General features: G+C 39.3%; 3 protein-coding genes across 3 annotated transcripts; 2 read left to right on the top strand and 1 right to left on the bottom strand.

Annotated features, from left to right (window-relative positions):
• On the top strand, window positions 1-4,541 carry fbxw9 (F-box and WD repeat domain containing 9). Its single transcript, XM_037688333.1, has 7 exons — window positions 1-140; window positions 226-373; window positions 1,092-2,073; window positions 3,432-3,580; window positions 3,667-3,870; window positions 3,950-4,015; window positions 4,161-4,541. The coding sequence occupies exons 1-7, from the start codon at window positions 37-39 to the stop codon at window positions 4,233-4,235; spliced, it is 1,728 nt and encodes a 575-aa protein (XP_037544261.1). The 5' UTR covers window positions 1-36; the 3' UTR covers window positions 4,236-4,541.
• A 1,262-nt stretch (window positions 4,542-5,803) lies between these two features.
• LOC119420950 (guanine nucleotide-binding protein G(I)/G(S)/G(O) subunit gamma-7-like) lies at window positions 5,804-6,216 on the bottom strand. Its single transcript, XM_037688332.1, has 2 exons — window positions 6,115-6,216; window positions 5,804-5,929 (listed from the first exon to the last, which is right to left on the bottom strand). Exons 1-2 carry the CDS (start codon window positions 6,208-6,210, stop codon window positions 5,804-5,806), a joined length of 222 nt encoding a protein of 73 aa, XP_037544260.1. The 5' UTR covers window positions 6,211-6,216.
• A 1,148-nt stretch (window positions 6,217-7,364) lies between these two features.
• Window positions 7,365-17,373, top strand: dhps (deoxyhypusine synthase). Its single transcript, XM_037688331.1, has 10 exons — window positions 7,365-7,381; window positions 9,056-9,258; window positions 9,550-9,714; window positions 9,799-9,920; window positions 14,012-14,108; window positions 14,196-14,282; window positions 14,403-14,508; window positions 14,582-14,685; window positions 15,784-15,909; window positions 16,793-17,373. The coding sequence occupies exons 2-10, from the start codon at window positions 9,064-9,066 to the stop codon at window positions 16,886-16,888; spliced, it is 1,098 nt and encodes a 365-aa protein (XP_037544259.1). The 5' UTR covers window positions 7,365-7,381; window positions 9,056-9,063; the 3' UTR covers window positions 16,889-17,373.
• Window positions 17,374-18,694: the final 1,321 nt, after the last annotated feature.

Raw genomic sequence — 18,694 nt, 5'->3', positions numbered from 1 at the left:
CTCAGTGAGTGAGTTAGTTGGTGGAGATCGAGGGTGATGTCTGAGATTAGAGTCAACCTGACTGAAGCAGGAACACATGAAGACCCAGCTGGACCAAGTCCTGACCCTGTGAAAACTGCTGGCAGACCAGACCTGCAGGGGTATGGTTGTTTTTTTTTGTCTCCTCCCAGTGATCTATTATTAATGTTAAAATAAGAAGTGAGTCACATTGTTTTTCTGCTTTAGCTTGCTGCCTGCTGTCAGCTCCTCTTCAGCCGATGTGAGCCCTTCACCTTCTGCCGAGCCCAGCGGCTTGTTGTCATTACCATGGGAGATCTTAACACACATTGCCTCACACCTTCCTGCTCAGTGCATAATCAATGTGCTGCCAAAGGTAAGACTGAAAGATTTTCAAACATTTCAAGTTTCACGAGCTACTAAAAGTGATACATTTTTCAATCAACCTTTATATATACAGGTAAAATCCCATTGAGCCTCGAGGACTCATTTACAAGAGAGACCTGAAATTTTTACTTCCTATTTATGGAAAGTTTTACTTTTTTAATCAACAATTAACAACAAACAAACAAACACCCTCACCCAGACACCAACCTCTAACAAACGGGTAGAAAGAAAATATATTTTTAAAGGAAATAAAAACATGTATATGCACAAAGGTTATTTCAAATGACACAGCCTTATTGGACAAAATCAGCTTTTTTTTTTTTCCCCGGTTAAAGAAAATAAAGGATATTTATACATTTTGTATATGTAGGTGGTGCAGCAAATTTCCAATTTCATTATTAGCCTCCTGGCCAGGAAAGTTGTATATGCTATTAAGAGCTTTTTAGTAGATGAGAGAACAAGTGAAATAGGCCATACCCCAAATAGAGCAGTTAAGGCATTACAGAACAATATCGCCCACAAGGTGAACTTCTTGAAATTATAGTTTTTTGTGTAATAAGCAAATAATCCACTAATTTCTTACCTTTAGGAAAACAACTGGACTCTGTTCTGTAGTCCACTTGTTTTTTTCTTTAACCTTTTTTTTTATTTACCATATCCTGAATGATTGAGAATCTTCACCAGCATCCTTCTTTCCTCCATTTCAGGTATGTCATGTGTTGAGTACTGTGGGTGAGGACAGCACTGCTTGGCAGCTACGAGCAAAGAGACTAATCGGGTCAAAAGCCATCTTTCCCGTAGGGCCGAGGGAAAACTTTGACTGGCCTACAGCTTGCCTGGAGATAGAGAAGCTAATAACTTGCTGGACAGGTGAAGCCCAACACAAAGCTAGACAGACCCGAGAGAATGAGGAGGAGAGAGATCGGGTGAGTCTGCAGGGGAGGGCGCCAATTGCAGAAGGACAGGAAGATGCTGGAGGAGATGAGTTACAAGGAGTGGGAGTGGCGGCGCAGGAAGTAGCTTATGGTGCTGATGAAGGCATAGAGGTAGTACTGGAAGCTGAGAATGGTGAAATGCAGCCAGCCTTAGATGGAGACCAATTGGCAAGATTGAGGATTGCATTAGAGGAGAGGCTGGTGGATGAAGCAGTGGAGTTGGAGGATGGAAGAATTGAGTTAAATGGGGAGCAAGATGCAGCTCTTCACAACCAGGAATTCATGAACCAGGAGGACGACAGAGAACTGGTAGAAGTGATTGATCATCAAGCCTCAAGAAGCCCTAGCCCACCCCCAGCATTAGAGTGCATCACCCTACCTTCAAGTCACATAGCCCAGATCAATTCGGTCCTCCTCCTTGGTGGGGAGGGTGGTATTTGCGCCACAGCTTCCAGAGACTGGAATGTGAAACTTTGGGATCTGCAGTCCGGCTCTAATGGCACACTGCTGCACACATTGGGAAGGCAGGGTGACTTCAGCTCCCATCGAGGCTGGGTGTGGTGCCTGGCATCTGAGGGTCCCCTGTTGGCCTCAGGGGGCTTTGACAGCACAGTGAGGCTGTGGGATCTGCAGGCCGGCGGCGCAGACAGGGGCCTTTTCAGGACAAGAGATGCTGTTCTCTGCTTGTCCTGTCAGACGGATGTGTTGCTGGCTGGTACTTTTGACAAGAAGATCAACATGTATGACACTAGAGGTGAGCGTGTTTGAGATGCTGTTTATGTCAAGTATTCGTTAAGAGTTCATTAAAAAAGTTGTGCAAAACCACGTAGTGCCACTTAACAAAAAATTAAAAAATAATTTGTTTGTTTTTCTCACATGTACAGATGCAGACAAATTTGTTTGTACCCTTTTGTTAAAACAAAAAAACCCACAACGTACACTGAAATAATTTGAAACAGACAAATTAAAATTAAAATGAATCAACTGATGAGAATCATTCACTGTTTTTCAATTGTGGTTTCACAGAATTATTTTTAAAACAAATTAATAAAACTGGTCTTGACAAAAACGATGGTACTCCTAGAAAAGATCGAAGATCGTTTTACTTTAGGGACGTGCTAAACTCAAGTGTGTCCACTGGCGGGCACAGTTCTGCTAATCCGCTAATAGCTAAACTAATTATTGTTGTTTAGCACATTAGCATTTTTTGCTAACTTTTGAAACCGTTAGCAGAATTAGCTTCTGCTAAATTAGGTTTTGCCAAATTCACAAGCTTGTTCCCGTCTGTTGTGAGCGTTTCGAAGAGTTCGTTGGTCGACGCAGCAGCAGCTAGCTGAAGGCACGTCGGGATTCGATCTGGCAACCTTCTTGCTGAGAGGCGTCGGCTTTACCAACTGCGCCATCATGCCACCCTCACAAATGAACCATAACAAATAAAAGAACACGGGACCTTCAGTAAAACAAGGAGCTCAGGAGCTGCTTTGCTGTATCTGGAACAGGAGGGTGTCTTGAATCTGTGCAGGGAACTTGACAAGACTCTCAAGGCATTCAGGAGTGAAATGTGCTGCATGGTGTCAGAAAAACTGGCAACACCAACAGAATAATCCTCCACACAACTAAAAACACCCAAGATTGGCTAAGATCCAAACACTGGACTGTTTGGATGTGACCTTCTGAGCCCTGATCTAAATTCTACTGAACGTCTTTGGAAAGAGCTGAAACATCTGGAGAAGGAACCCTTCAAACCCGATACAGCTGGGGCAGTTTGCTCATGAAGAGTGAGTCAAAATACCTGTGGACAGGTGCAGAAGGCTCAGAGTTTGAGTACCCTCATAATGGTCCATGCCCATTTCATTACTTAACTTGTAAAAATATTTCTGTTGAACCAAAATTCCAGAGCAACGACTGGGAGTTAATTTTCAGTATTTTTTTTCTTCTTCTATTATTTTGTCAGTTTCAAATTATTTTCAGTCACTTCTGTAAAACAAAAAACACACACAAAAAATGGAAGGAAACAATTTGTCCTCATCTATAGTTAGTGTAGTTATAGTACGAGTTAAATAATCCAAAATCATCTGATTACTGAAGCTAATTAACTTGTTTTTCCTGCAGCTGCTGAACCATTGATTAAAAGCCTTAAACTCCATGGCAATGCTGTAATGTGCCTAGCTGCAGACGACAAATACATAATCTCTGGGAGCAAAGACTGCACTGTGGCTGTGTATGACCGCAGAGCAGGCAAAGGCTTGAAGAAAATTCAGGTACATTCAAAGGCAGACGCTCATGTTGCTCAAAATGTTTGTTTTTTGTCTGCATGCTCTCTCATTATGATGATTTCTGTTCTTAGCTGGGGTCCTATTTGCTGTCCATGAGCTACAGCAGTTCTGAGATCTGGGCAGGAGACAACAAAGGCATGCTGCGCTCCTTTTCCATGCAGGATGGAACGTTAAAGCGCCTGTCCCAGTTTGATGTAGGACACACAGCTCTGGTTACTGGTATCCACAGGTCTCATGGAAGCCTCTACAGCTGCTCGTCTGATGGAACGTTCAAGGCAAGCAGAGTTCCAATCTGTCGAACTAATTCTGCTGTGGAGCAGTCTGGTCCTGTAACATATTGTGTCTGTAACGCAGGTTCACATCCCCTGCGCACCTCCAAGGACTTTATCTACTCTTCATTATCAAGCTGGTGTCCACGGGGTCAGTGATTTGACAAATTCTAGCTAGAACTGTACTTCTGCTTATCCAGGAAAATGTTTTTGATTAGTTTCTTTCTAACTTGTTTTATTGATAATGTTCCCATGCTTTTCTCACATTTGCCCCAAATGTTTGTGTCAACCGTCAGCTGAGTGTGGAGGCTGGAGTCCTCGCTGTGGCCTCGGGCGACCTTAATGTGGAAGTCTGGAGACCCAGAAAGTGAGCCTGCTACATCAACGTCCTCATGGGAGGACTTGGAAAAAGAGGTGCGGATAAAAACGGAAACATAACGCGTGCCGATCATCCTGAGGCCTAAACTACAAACCAGTTAATTACCACTGTCGACGTGCCACCTTTGATTGACATCAAGCCCAGGTGAACAACACGTCTTTAAAAAAACTCATACGTTACTGCAAATATTAACTTTTTGCTTAAACCTAATGTAGCCGTCAGTAAAAGCCTTTGAACCATACGAAACACGTAATTATCCTCCAGTATAGCATCTGACAAAACTATAAAACCCCTGAAGCAGCAAATATAAAAACCAAATTGTGTGTTTTTCTTGGAACTTTTTGTGATGGATGTACTATTTTACTTTTGCTCTGCCGTTTATTTTCTTTTTTAAATGAATGACTGTAAATTGAGTCATTTCAAACAAACTTTTATTTATTATATTTAATAAATGTTACCACGTCTGAGTTGATTTTGTATGTTAGACTGTGTTGAAACGGCAGGCATTGAGTATTTTGTGTGAATTACCACGTCTCTCTCTGTGGTACATGAAATAAACAAAGTACTGATCACATACAGTGAAAGGTTTGTTTCCAAGTCCTCTGTGACACAAATCGTGCCATTAAACTTTCTGAAAATCCTCCTGTGTGGTTTTATAAATGAAATCTGATTGATCTCAAATCTTGTGCCTCTTTGAAGGAGGCAGGGGATCGATTTCGGTCGTCATCTCCTCTCAAGTGTCTGAGCAGCAGGCCTTCTGAATTTTGTGGAATGAATAAACGTAAAGGTTTATAAAACTTTTTTCAAATAGACGTCAACATTTTTGACATTCAAGTTGTTTTAAAATGTCAGCAGTCTACTTTAGTTTGTTTTAGCCCGTTGATCAGTCCAAATTCAACTCAGTTTTTCCAAATTGAGGTCGTTTAAAAGGCCATCTACAGCAGGTGACATTATTTTTCAAAACGTTTCCAAGAACCTCATTTTAAACAGATTGAGACTACAGCTTGAAAACATGTTATATTTTTCAGAGGTGGAAAGAAACCCATAACATGTACTCAAGTTACTGGAACTGATTAGTACTTTATGTACTTGTGCATTTAAAAGGATTTTAAAAAATACGTTTACTAGAGTACTTTTTGTACTTGTTCACGTTTTCAAATACATCTACTAACAAGCAGAGAAAAAAAAGGAAATGTACTTTATGCTGAATTTGGAGGCTGGAAACCTCGCTGTGTCTGGTGACGTGTGGAGACCCAGAAAATAAAACTGGAGTTTTTGGTGATAAGTTATTTCATGTTTTTATTTTTTTGTGTGCGTTTGATATTTGTTGTGACATATCATTTGAGTTTGAGCATGTTCATTGAGATAAACTTCCTTTATTGCTTAAGTACAAAGCTGTAACTTCTCATTCACTGCTGTAGACAATTTTAAAAACCACATGAGTTTATATTTGTGATTTACAGTGCACTGAACAAATCACATGCAGCAGTTCTCTGTGACACTAATTAAACCTGAACATCCTGTTGTGTTCCTGTGTGGTTTCATGGATGCAGTGAAGTGTCAGAGCAGCACGCAGGTCTTCTTATCTTTGAAAGGGTTGGACGAGGCAGAGATGCCAGTGATCAACGGGTCGCTGCGCCTGTGCTCCTGGCAGTACTGCACCAGGTCTGCTGCTGTCAAGGAAATCTATTCATTTACAGAACACTTTTAGTAACAATAGCACAAACTTACTGATTTTATAGAACACATATATATATATATATATATATATATATATATATATATATATATATATATATATACATATGTTTATCAATAAAAGTGAGCTTTTTCTTTACAGTAGCATGAGTGTAGGTAATATTTTTACATACCTTGAACCTCTCCATGCTCGCTTCAATTTGCAGCTGATCCACCAGTTTTTGTGCCTGAATAATACTGCTGCTGCTGCTGCACATCTTTCCTGACATTTCCTCAAGTACGGAAACACAGAACAAACGGTGTATACTGAAAAACACTGAATACTAACAAAAGAAGTGGCCTCAGAGAAAGAGTTGGAGCAGTTTCACCTGGTCCAAAGAGTCAGGTGTGCAGGACGGTGTGCTCAGAAAGGGCTCCTGACTTTGGATTTTGACCTGCGTCCCTCTTTTTATTCACTGTTGGGGGACGTTTCAAAGGCTCTGATCGAAAAGGTCAGGGTTGGAAATGTCACAAACATCACACATCGCTCCGCAGCCTCCGATGATGAAAAGACATTATTCTGAATGATCTCCAGGTTGGCTGACTGCAGTAAAACTGCAGTTGTGTGCTTGTGTTTGATAAAATACTTACAAAATAACAATTTAAATTTAGAATAAAAATGTTTCTGGCTGAATGCAAGTTTAAATGAATAAAAACTTTTTTTTTTTTAAATTTGCAATACAAAGAGCTAAACCAGTACTGTGGGGGTTCTGTTTTTATTTTATTCAATTATATTAGAGCTAAAGTACACAATACAGTTTCTTATTTGTCTACATTGAACCAGTGATTTATGGAGGAAAGTCTTACTGGCTAAATTTTCTTAATGAGCTTCTAAATAACAACAACTCTTTCCTGCTTAAGCAGCAAGTTGCAAATATAAAACTGAAATACTAAACTGAAAAAACAATCATGAAGTACTGTAGTTTCATTATATACATTGTGAACAAATAATTTGTTTATTGTCAAATTTGACAATAAATTTTAAATATGCTTGACCAAGATTAAAATATTTTTCACCAGAACTTTCAGTATTTTACTATATTCAGGCTAAACAATGTTTAAGTTTAGATTTAATCTAGTGTTCAGGATTTAAGCACATTTGTATGTTGAAATAAGTCACAATATTCATAAGCGTAGTTACAAATTAATGTGTGTATTGAAACAAACACTAGTAACAGTATATTATTGTTTTTACTTTTTTATTGGCTGTTCGCAAGAAATTCAATTGATTTAGTTTGTCCCTTTGCGATTTCCGTAGAAAGCTTGCCGTTGTTATCCGAGGCTAATCAGTTAGCAATCCATGTCATGCTTACACGCAAACAAGATTTGGTTATTTGTGTGGTTGTGTTTCGTGACAAAGTATCATTTGACGCCTTTCATCACATAACATCTCGAGTATAGGTATGTTTTCATGTTTGTATTTACATTTTTGCGATTTAAAATGTAAATATTTACTAGTTAGCTAGCTAGTCACCGCTCTCACAGGACATGTTTAAATGCACGTTTTCGCCTAATCCAATGAACTGTGAATACAATTAACTTAAACTGTGCTCCTTCAAATTTATTTACATTTATTTCCCCCAGCAAATACTTTTTTTTTCTTTTTCCAAGAGCAGAACTGGAATGTAGAAGGCAGTGTTCAACTTTTCCTTTAAGATTAAATTAATTTAAGTGAACATTTAACTGACTCAGACTGGACCTACTTTGCAGATAGATGGATAGAATAAAAACACAAACGTGTAAAATTTTATAGTTCATAAAGTAAAAGCAATAAATAAGGCTGAAATCGTTTTCTTTCTTGGGTTTTTTGGGCGTTCTCAACTTTTTTAGTGCCTTTTCTTTATTATCATTGCCGTGGTTAGTCATGATAAGGTGATTGAATCAAAATCACTCCCTTCACACTTCTCTTCAGGCTGCAGAGCTGATAGCACTGACCAGGGCGGGTCAGTCAGCTCAAGGAAAAACTGTGACCTCTGGACAGATGCTCAGTATGCATTTTCAACGTTGCACATTTGTGCACTGCAGTGGAAAAATGGAGGAACGATATCGACTGGCAAACCCATAACACATTCAATTCAACCTTTTATTTATACAGGTTCGTCTCAGTGAGTCACGACGACTCATTTTCAAGAGACGCGGGGAGCTGATTGTTGAATGCTGTCCAGCTCCTGCGAGAAACGTGTGCAAACCACACACCGTGAAAATACAGTTTCCCAAGGTAACATATCTGCAGACACAGCAGCTAAAAAAAGCTGCACAGCGGTTGTTACCTTGGGAAACAGACATTCCACACACTACGGCAAACTGACCGAACCATCTTGACTGGCATGCAGAATGTGAGCATAGACGAGGACAAAAACATTTGGATGAGACGTGGTGCTTCGGTAAATGAGACAACACGGCTTTGGACATGTCCAGCTGGTAAACCCACCCTGCCCAAGAACATGTCTCCTGCCTCACCCGGCTGAGATGCTGAGATGTGCCGTAAGGTCATCATCAGACAAGGCAGATGAGATGGTGTGGTGTTTTCCCATCTTGATTGAACCGTTTTCTGCCTATGGAGTTTTCCATCATACTCATAAAGCATGATTGTACTTGCAAAGTTGATATACTTATTTGTAATAAACATTCCATAACGGGGGGCCTATGTCAGAGAATTTTGGTCAGAGGTTATACAAATTGTCTCTCGAAACACTTTTATTCTGAAGAGATGCCCGTGGACCGTATCTGTGAAGGCCAGGAGTGCCATGTGAGACTACAGCTGGCTTCGAGGACACCCACTCAAACCTTGTCAAGCTGATGGGGATATAAAAAGCGAGCAGACAATGCAGCATGCTGCAGATTCTCGTGACCGGGCATCATGTGCATACATTAATGTATAAACTGCTTCGATATCTGACCTCGCACATATAATTGCGCTGAAGATAAATCTTCACCTGCCGTGTGTGAGTGTGGTTATGTTGTTGCCGTTTGATTTAGTTCCTTAAATTTTTTTAGACACCTAACTTCCAACAAAGTGGCTGTTTTTGTACTAAAACCTTTTTCCCCCCTGATTTTTATTCCATTTGAATTTAGCAGGCGAGATGGCAGACCGAGCTCCATCTGCTGCCAGGGAGGCTGTCCTGAAGCACAGCTGTGAGCTTCCTGAGGACATGCTGAGAATCCGAGGCTATGACTTCAACCAGGGCGTTGATCTGAAGGCGGTGCTGAAGTCCTACCTCACCACAGGCTTTCAGGCCAGCAGTTTGGGCTTGGCCATCCAGGAGATCAACCGCATGGTGAGAGGATCCAAACCCTCTGCGAGTTTAGATATCAACAGACATAAAAGACAATTTAGGCTAAAACTTGATCAGTTTCTAGATGCTCACATAAAAAAAAATATAGTAGTCATCAATCCAACCAGTGTGTATGCATCTTAAGTTGACACAATCTTTAGCTCTTGTTCTTTTTACAAAACAGTTTCAGATCAAATTAATTAGTGCCAACATTTCTCAACAGTCAGTGGCCAGGCATTCGTAATATTTGTCCTGTGAGCTAGCTGCTGCTAACAAGAAACTTGACATCCACAGATAGAGAAGCGTCTTGAGCCGGTGGAGGTATGTGAAGAAAATGAGTCTATAGAGTCTGGGGAATCCTCCCGAGCATCAGGCTGCACCATCTTCCTGGGCTATACCTCCAACCTCATCAGCTCTGGAGTCAGAGAGAGCATCCGCTACCTGGCAGAGCACAGAATGGTATTCAGTTGTCATAGTGCTGCGGGTAACTTCTAAAATCTAATTGACACAACTACGGTAGTTTATTGGAATCTGTTGCTTTAGGTGGATGTGATTGTGACCACTGCTGGAGGCATCGAGGAGGATTTGATCAAATGTTTGGCTCCCACCTACTTGGGAGACTTTAGTTTGGCTGGGAAAGAGCTCCGGCTGAAAGGCATCAACAGGTTGGTTATGTTTATACTCTCAATATGATTCAGATTCTAAATATCTTTATCTATCCGAACCTTTACTGACTGACTGTTAAGCAGATATAGTTTATTTTTTTTCCTCACTCGCGTGCAAGGCGGACGCTTTTTCCTTCTCCTGCTCTCCTGTCCTCCTCCTACTTTTTTTGCTCTCTGTCTTGTGTATCGGAGCTGCTATTTTACACATCTTCCGAAACTAAAACTACTGTCATGGATCTGGTCAGCTGGACTTTCAACGCAGTCGATAAAATCTTTTCAACAAGCGACAGGGTCCTGGCGAGCCCTCATGCCCCACTGAGACGCACGCGGCAGGATATATCACGGATCCGTGGGGAGTTTGGAAGTTGATGTGACGTTCCGTATTGTCTCAGGAGGACGCCGAAGATGTTAATGTCATTGGAATCATGACAGCAGGGTTTCTGCTTTTTCGCGTCGGCGGATACCTATGTTATCAGTAGGGGTGTAACGGTACACGTGGGTGTACCGAATTGTTTTGGTACGGCATGTTCGGTTAGGTCCACGTGCGTACCGTTTCGGTTATTTTTTCACTCATTAAATTTTATTAATGAGAGATTATGCGCCGCGAAACTAAAATTCCTACGCGTGTTTCAGCACGGCGCTATTATCTTGTAACATGTGTAGCATTAGCAGCCTAGCATCTCGTTGTGGTCTCCCGTTTGGAAACATTATGGCTTTCTTGTTAAAAGACAAGTGAACAAATCCAAAGATATTTGTTGACATTGTTTCACAGAGACTGTATCTGCAGCAGCAACACATCTCACTTGTTAACGCACTTGAAACGACATCATCTGAACATGAACGTCTCTTCTACAGAATAGCAGCTTGTTGTAAAGACCGATAACATCAGCGTTTAAACAACCTTTATCAGGTCATTCAGATCGGTCCAAAGGAATAACATAAGCTGTAGGAGTTTTTAAAGCTCTGGATCTATGTCCGTATTCTGTTGTTGATGCGCCGGCTTTAAAGTTATTGAGCCCCACTACGACATCCCATCATGTCAACACTTCAGCCAAAAAGTTGTAGCAGCTCTTTATGAAAAAGCTAAAACTGATATCATCAACAAGCTCTGGACCAGATTAAAGCCCTGCCCTGATGATGATGAACGAGAGATTCAACCAACCCATAACAAATGATGACTGTTCAAGAAGAGGTATTATTTTATTATTATTATCTAATTAACTTTTTTTAATTTAAAATTATAATCTTATTAACTCATTTTGTTTTTACCTATTTGTGTTTTATTTCCAGTCTGGGACAGAGATAGCAGCTGAGGCTTCTTCCTGTTCAGGGAAATCCACCAGATTACCTCCAGCTAAGAAGTCTGTGATGAGTGAACTCTGAACTTTTCCAGGGACCTGTCCCACCTGTGGGAGCAGGTCCAGGAGGTTGTGAGTAATGAGGCCAAATACAGCCACACTGCAAAATTAGCAAAGATCTACATCTTTATTCCAGCTACCTGTTGCTAGTGAGCGTTTTTCTCCACCGCTGGAGATAATGTCACTGCAACTGTGCTTTTGGCAGAAAATGTGGACAAGTTGGTCTTTTTGGATAAAAACTTAAAACTTGACTAGTTAGATTGTAAACGGTCTGTTGCTGCTTATTGTTCTGGTTCTGACTGTTATTGTATTTATTAAGATTTTCATTACTGTTAGTATAGTTTCTTTATTGTAAAGCGTGCTGTTTATTTAAAATATCATCCAAATGGGTCGCTTTTATTTATTTTTATACAAACGTATTGTTTACTTGGCGTATTTTCAAAATAAACGTTTTGCAAGTCTTCATTTAGTCTTTTTTTGTATCGAAAATTAACCAAATGGAAATGTGATGTTAGCGTACCGTTACACCCGTAGTTATCAGTTATTAAAGAAGACGGCAGCAGCAGTTTTGGCCATGGCAAAGCTGCCGAGTCTTTGTGATGGTTTGGTTCGTGCTTCGAGCATTCAAAATCAGCTGCTTTACGAGCTCAACCGTGAGATGGAAGCGATTTGTGAGAATCGCAGACCAGCTGCTGCTTCTGGGACTCGCCAGCATGTTGGGGACGGCCTTGGAGGGGGCTCATAAGCACGGACCAGTGGAATGCCTACAACTCTGGCCATTGGGTTCAAAAGTACAAGCAGGACTCAAGGCTGACGAGAAAAAAGCAGTGTACCTGAAAAAAAATCAACACTTGTGGCTTATCTGAATCTGACTCCCCTGTTCGACCTCGAAGCAGGCCGACTTATCAGATATCTCCTGGGATATTAGCTATCACAACCCCCCCACCCTGAGAACCTCTGTGAATGCTTATCAGAGCTGTACCACCTGACACCAACATCTTAACAGGATTATGGTGCTATCTGGAAGTGCTTCATGGACAAATTTCACCATCTTGCTGTCAAATGCATATGTAATAAATATAAATGTGCTTGCTGGTAGTTTTTTTTTAAATGTCTTAAATCATGTCCTGATAAGAACAAGATGTGAAGAGATCATTTTTGTAATACCACTATCCTATCTTCATGGCCTTTTCTATCTAAAAAAAAAATTCTGAAAACGAATAAGGGGCCGCGCGCTCGAGGAGCAGCAGCAACGTGCACTCCGCCCAGCTTTCGGACGACTGTACAAACATCATCTCACTGTATTTAGGCACAATGATAATAAAGCTTATTCTGATTCTACTTAAAATATTCGTGTGGTCCATGGAAAGACCATCCAGTTCTCGGCTTAGTTTACGTATCTAAAACTTTTTTGTGAAAAGCAGCCCCAATGTGTTGTTTGCTCAAAGGGAAGAAGCAGGCATTAAATGAAGTTTGCATAGTAAAAAAAAAACAAAAAAAAAACCTGAGCTGTTAGTGTAATGTAAGGCAACAATTGTGTTTTGAATCTAGAATAAAGTCCGCTTTTTTTTGTGTTGAAGACGCTCATTCCATGTAGAAGTTTTTTGTGGTACCGGAACAATACAAAAGAGTGGAGTGTGTTCGTAAATCATAGTTTGCAAAAAATAATTTTTTTGTATCAAACGTGATGACTGTAGTTTGGAGCAGCAGTCTGAGCTTTGAGCCATCAGTTTGTGTCAGCACGTTCAGATTGGTCCGAGTCAGGCATACGCCAGGACACACACGTGACCTCGAACAGGAAATTCCAAAACAAAAACACTTCAATGATAAATAATTTTTGCAAAAAAATGGTTCAAACCATTTTCATTTCCAAAGTATATTCTGATAGATTACCCATACCATAATTGTGGGGCCAGCTGCCAAGTTGGGTACAAAGTGGGCCGAGGTGGGTACAACTTGGCAAGCCCTGCACATGAAAAGAAGGCATCATTTTCAAAAACTGGCCACCAAATCATGACCACATGACTCTTCAGTCATAACACAGAATTTAATGAAACTGCAGCTGAAGATTTAGCTTTTTTCTTGCGACTCTCCCACTAGTTAGAGTTGCCAACTAATCTGCAGCAGTCGCAGTCCAGCGACGTAGTTCCTGAAAGTGACTGAAAGTAGAGCAGTGCGGTGGAACATGGAGGGGTCAGAGGGAGTGTTACTTCACAGCAGAGAGGGATGGAAGTGGTGTGCAACTTGTTAAAATGCTTCACATAAATGTTTGATTTTTTTTAATCTCAAGGTTTCTTCTGACTAGTTCTTTTTAAGTGCGGTAGTTTTTGAACATTTTGACAAACCTCCTGTTCATTTATTTATTTTTGCCCCAAGTTAGGTGAAGAGGTTAAATGCACACACTTTAGCAGTCACTGTTTTTTCACTTCAGCTGGAGACAGCAGCCGGTTAGCTTAGCTCGGCGCAAAAGTTTGCATACAGCAGCAAAACTCTTAATCTTGACACGAAACACAAAAATACTTATGAGCATTTTTCACAATTCCAGCAGTTTTTATCTTGTTAGGATGCATATAATCCAAAAAAAACCCCAGCTACATTTAAATTCCAGATTTTAAGACAGTAACATAGGAAACAGATTAAAGAGGTTACTGATACTTTTATCAAGTTATTGTATTTATGAGCTGCATTTGTCTCTGCTGGTCTTATCCTCCTGTCTGTGCCTTCACCGACTAGAATAGGGAATCTGCTGGTGCCCAACGATAACTACTGTAAGTTTGAAGACTGGCTGATGCCCATTCTGGACCAGATGTTGTTGGAGCAGAACACAGAGGTATATATATGTTCTTCAAAATGTGATGTTTTGTCTTTTATATTGATTTTATTTTTTTACTAACAAGTAAAAATGCTATTTTTTCAGGGCATCCGATGGACTCCATCTAAAATGATCCATCGACTTGGCAAAGAGATAAATAACACCGACTCAGTCTACTACTGGGCCTACAAGGTTAATCATGGATTCTGTGAGGAACATAGGCAATATTATAAAATGTTATTTTTTGAAACTGAACTTGTAATTTTTCACATACCGTGAGTGTTTGTGTTTAAATAAGTTGTTTGTTTCCAGAATAACATCCCTGTGTTCAGTCCTGCGCTCACTGACGGCTCTCTGGGCGACATGATCTACTTCCACTCGTTCAAGAACCCCGGCTTGGTTTTGGACATTGTTGAAGGTAGAAGCAGCAGCACTTTTACACCGCAGCGCTTAAAGTTGTTCTTTTGGTGATCGAGGTTTTTTTATTTCAGATATTCGAAGGATGAATGGCACGGCAATCTTTGCCAAGAGGACAGGAATGATCATCCTGGGAGGAGGACTAGTTAAGCATCATATAGCCAACGCTAATCTTATGGTAATTATATATTTAGACACTCAACACATGATATGAGTTTTTGGGGTTTGTTTAAACTCGAACAAATTCTTGATAAATGCAGTTTGTTACCAGAGGAATATGGTCAGGTGATATTAACCGTAGTGCAAATTCAAGGAACACAATATTTTCATTCTTTTGGGTTAGGTGGAAATAAAAACGCTATAATCTGAGAAGAATTCTTAATTTGTCCCTCAATGAGGACCTTTGTAATAATGTCGCAGCAGAGTGATGGGCAACACAATAAAGAATACAAATAAGGAGTTTAATCATTTACAAGAAGTTAGCTGTACGTTAAAAATAACCATTAAAGTAAAAATAAAAAGCTGTGGGTTTAAGCTGAACCCCCCCACTATGTATGCATGAATACAATATTATTTATTGTGTAAATATGGACAAACAAGACAAAAATATAATGTACTCGGGTATTGAGCAGGGATTGTGACAAACGAACGATAAAATTAAACGGATGCAATTTTTCATTTTTTGTTTTACTTATTACAAATTTTAAACCAAATCAAGCTATTTTTTCCTCATCATTCTGAACTCAGTTCTTCATAATAACAAAACAACAACATACATTTATGTGCTCTGACACTTTAATGACATTTCTAATTGTTGATATGGCATTCACCGGTGGAAGGATAACCAAATTTTTTAGGTTATTTAAGAACAAACACTGATCTTTAAAAGCTCTGTGTGGATGGTGGAGTTTGTTTTAGTTTATTCAAATAATCAAATATTAGTCAAATAAAATATTTAGTGCAATGTTTCTCACAGCCATCATCACATCTGTGTAGTAACTCACATCTGGCATCTTTCCAAAGCAAGTGTTTTCTTTTGTAATAATACATAATACCTGTTAAAACAATTTCATTCTAAGCAGCTCCAAGTGGCATTTATTTTATTTTAACTGTATTATTACTTCTTGATTGTAATACTTTCTCTTCCACTGCGTTAACAGAAATATTTAGTCAAACTTTTTACTTTTTAAAAAGCTGTAAAGGTTTTAGAGTTTAGGTTGTTTTAAAAAACACTAATGTAAAATCACTTCCTTGGTGCTGCCTGTCCTCCTTTCAGAGGAACGGAGCTGAATACTCGGTGTACGTGAACACGGGCCAGGAGTTCGACGGTTCTGACTCCGGGGCCCGACCCGATGAGGCAATATCCTGGGGTAAAATCCGGACGGATGCCAAACCTGTAAAAGTAAGAATACTTTTCACTTTGTTTCTAATCTCTCTGACCAAACCACCAGTATTCACATAAACTGATGTCAGCATTAAGTTGTCGTGGTTTTCAGTGTCAGAAAATGTTTAATTAATTCATTTTTAGATTATTTACATTTGTCTGCTTTACTTTTTATGTATGCTTTGACAGCTTAGTTTAAACTGTTTCAGGTTTGTTTGTTTTTTTAAATAAGTTGACGATTTATTTTCAATGTATTTTTGTCAGGATTATTAATTCAACCTTTATTTATACAGGTTAATCCCACAGAGCCTCGGGGACTCATTTACAAGATGGACCTGAATTATTACTGGATTATATATCTGAATCAATTATTTAGGACAAGTGCAGTTAGAGATTGAATCCTACACAGATAAAAAAACAACACATGTTATATGTTGATGCTATAGCCAGTGGACGTGACAATTATTGATTTTAATTAAAAAAACATTGTAATGTTTTTAGCGTGATGAAGAAACTTTGAACCTAATTTGCTGAAAACCAACAATATATTTATATTTTAGGGCTAATTTAACATTTTAAACTTAGTGTTTGGGATTTTAAATGTGTTTGTAAGTAATTTTCAGACATTTTCACCAAGAAGGAATGAGCCTAATTATTAGTTTGTCAGAACAAATGAAGCAGAAAAAGTTTGCAGCTGAATATTTGAATTGCAACCAAGACCTGAGGTTCCAGCTTTTGGCCACAAGGTGGCGATGTTTGTTAAGTTTTTGGAATAAAGACACGAATCCAAGCTCCAAACCTGAAATAAATGTAAAACGTGGAGGCAGGTTTTCAGTGTACAGCATGTTAATAATGACTGTAATGCAACATTAAATTGTACATGTTCTGTTTTTGGTTCCAGGTGTATGCAGACGCCTCTTTAGTTTTCCCTCTGATTGTAGCCGAGACCTTCGCTCTGCACGCCGACAAGCTGACCGCCGGACAGAAAACTGATTAATTTACCGCTGCCTTACCTTACATGTTTACGTACAAACAGCAACTGCCTGTTTTCTTTCATTTTTTTTCTTCTCACTGGAAACGCGTCCAAAACCCAGAACCTCTGTTGTGAGTCAGTTTTAAAATGCATGTACAGAAAGAATCTGAATATTTATTTGAATGGAATGCTAATTGTGATAATAACTTGTTCTTACAAGTCAACATTTTCCTTTGTTTTTATGACGGCTGGCAGAGTGTGTTATGCTGTTACCTGTACCAAAGAGACAGCCTAGAATGCAACATGTTTTAGCTGCAGGGTGTGTGTCGAAGCAGAAAACTGCACACAAATAAGTTAGCTTAGCAGAGTGCTGTGACATGAAGCAGACCTGTGTTCAGTCCCTGTCCCTGCATGGAAGACATCCCTACATAGTTTAAGAAGTTATGAGGAAGTGACTCTCTTCCTGGTTTAAATAAATTTGAGTGCACCTATAAACACTGTAATGACTGGCTGTAGATGTGTGTGAAAAGGCCTCACTGATTCCATCTTGTGACTGATTATTGTTTAAAAGAGAAGTTTTTAGATGATGATGCTCCTCAGTTACATTTTGTAGAACAACAACAAAGTGACAAAGTAAAAAAAATATATATATGGTTTACAAATAATACATTGAAAGTTGAAGATGGGTTATTTTTCTGAACGTTTCTGATCCGGCACCTCGTTTCAGAAGAGCTGAGTCAGAAGGCTGCAGTCCTGTAAGAGCGTTCAAGAACATTTGCAGTTTTGAAAGTTAAATATTGTCCCAATTCTTGCTAAACGTATCGTATTTTTCATTTCATAATCTTACTGTGTTGTAACACATGTAGACTGTGGGTTGATGTCTTGCTGAAATAAAGAAAATATGTGTCAACTTTTGGTTTAAGCCACAGTTTGGTCATTGTTTATTACTAAATGAGCAGCTAAATACAACGCAAAGTTTATTTTACTCACTTATGTTGGTGGCACTGACTTAAACATAAAGCTAATGAAATGTAAGTGTTCAACTGAGGTGATATTTAAAACCTTTGTTGTCTCTGAATCGGCTTCAAAACGTGTTTTCCATGAACCACCTCTTAAAAAGGAGAGCCTCAGACTGTTGAAGTTAGTTTTATTAGACACAAAGCATTTTTATTGCCTGTCGCTGAAAGGCGAACGATATTTTAGCTGCACGTTGCTTTTACTAATGTTTTTAATCAACCACAGGATGAATTTTAATGAAACTGTGGAAATTAACATTGGAGTGAACTCAGTTCAAGATGGCTGCCACACAGTCCACAGCAACTCTGGAAAACCTGGAGAATGACTCACATTTTCCAGATATGGAAAACACTGAATTGGAGCAAAAACATAAAAAGCAGGAACACTCGGGGAGTATGAACACTGATCTGCTCATTTTAAGATTATCTTGAGATTTTCATGTGTTCATGTATTAATGCTGGTTTCTGCTATCAATAAGTCCATATTTTTGCTTCTAGTGTTCATACTACATGTATACTAACTGGTGGCTTTTTAGTATTTGTAATTATTCCTAAGTATTAGTAATAATTACTAGGCCTGTTGCGATAAACAATAAATCAACTAATCGCATGATAAATGAAACTTATTGACCTCATTTTCATTTATCGGCTTTATGTTTCTTTGTGTCTCTTTCTGAAGACACTGGATGACAAAAGGCTCAACTCAGGTGCTCTTCACTGTCGCTTTCTCTTTAAAATCTGTTTTAATGATCCAAAATCACGTTTTTGGACCATTAAATGCAGCTAAGCTGAGAAACTAAGAGCTAAGCTAACA

The sequence above is a fragment of the Nematolebias whitei genome, chromosome 15 (genome assembly GCF_014905685.2).
Source record: "Nematolebias whitei isolate Nwh7 chromosome 15, NemWhi1, whole genome shotgun sequence".
Classification (NCBI taxonomy): domain Eukaryota; kingdom Metazoa; phylum Chordata; class Actinopteri; order Cyprinodontiformes; family Rivulidae; genus Nematolebias; species Nematolebias whitei.
The sequence above is the reverse complement of the archived record's forward strand: the minus strand, read 5'-3'. Positions and strand labels throughout refer to the sequence as shown.

Coding starts and splice junctions, on each gene's coding strand:
- LOC119420950 (XM_037688332.1), bottom strand. CDS start 6,210: ATGTCAGGAAAGATGTGCAGCAGCAGCAGCAGTATTATTCAGGCACAA. Junction 5,930..6,114: donor CGAGCATGGAGAGGTTCAAG/GTATGTAAAAAT, acceptor GTAAATGAATAG/ATTTCCTTGACAGCAGCAGA.
- fbxw9 (XM_037688333.1), top strand. CDS start 37: ATGTCTGAGATTAGAGTCAACCTGACTGAAGCAGGAACACATGAAGAC. Junction 141..225: donor GGCAGACCAGACCTGCAGGG/GTATGGTTGTTT, acceptor TTTCTGCTTTAG/CTTGCTGCCTGCTGTCAGCT. Junction 4,016..4,160: donor ATCAAGCTGGTGTCCACGGG/GTCAGTGATTTG, acceptor GTCAACCGTCAG/CTGAGTGTGGAGGCTGGAGT.
- dhps (XM_037688331.1), top strand. CDS start 9,064: ATGGCAGACCGAGCTCCATCTGCTGCCAGGGAGGCTGTCCTGAAGCAC. Junction 9,259..9,549: donor TCCAGGAGATCAACCGCATG/GTGAGAGGATCC, acceptor TGACATCCACAG/ATAGAGAAGCGTCTTGAGCC. Junction 9,921..14,011: donor CGGCTGAAAGGCATCAACAG/GTTGGTTATGTT, acceptor TTCACCGACTAG/AATAGGGAATCTGCTGGTGC.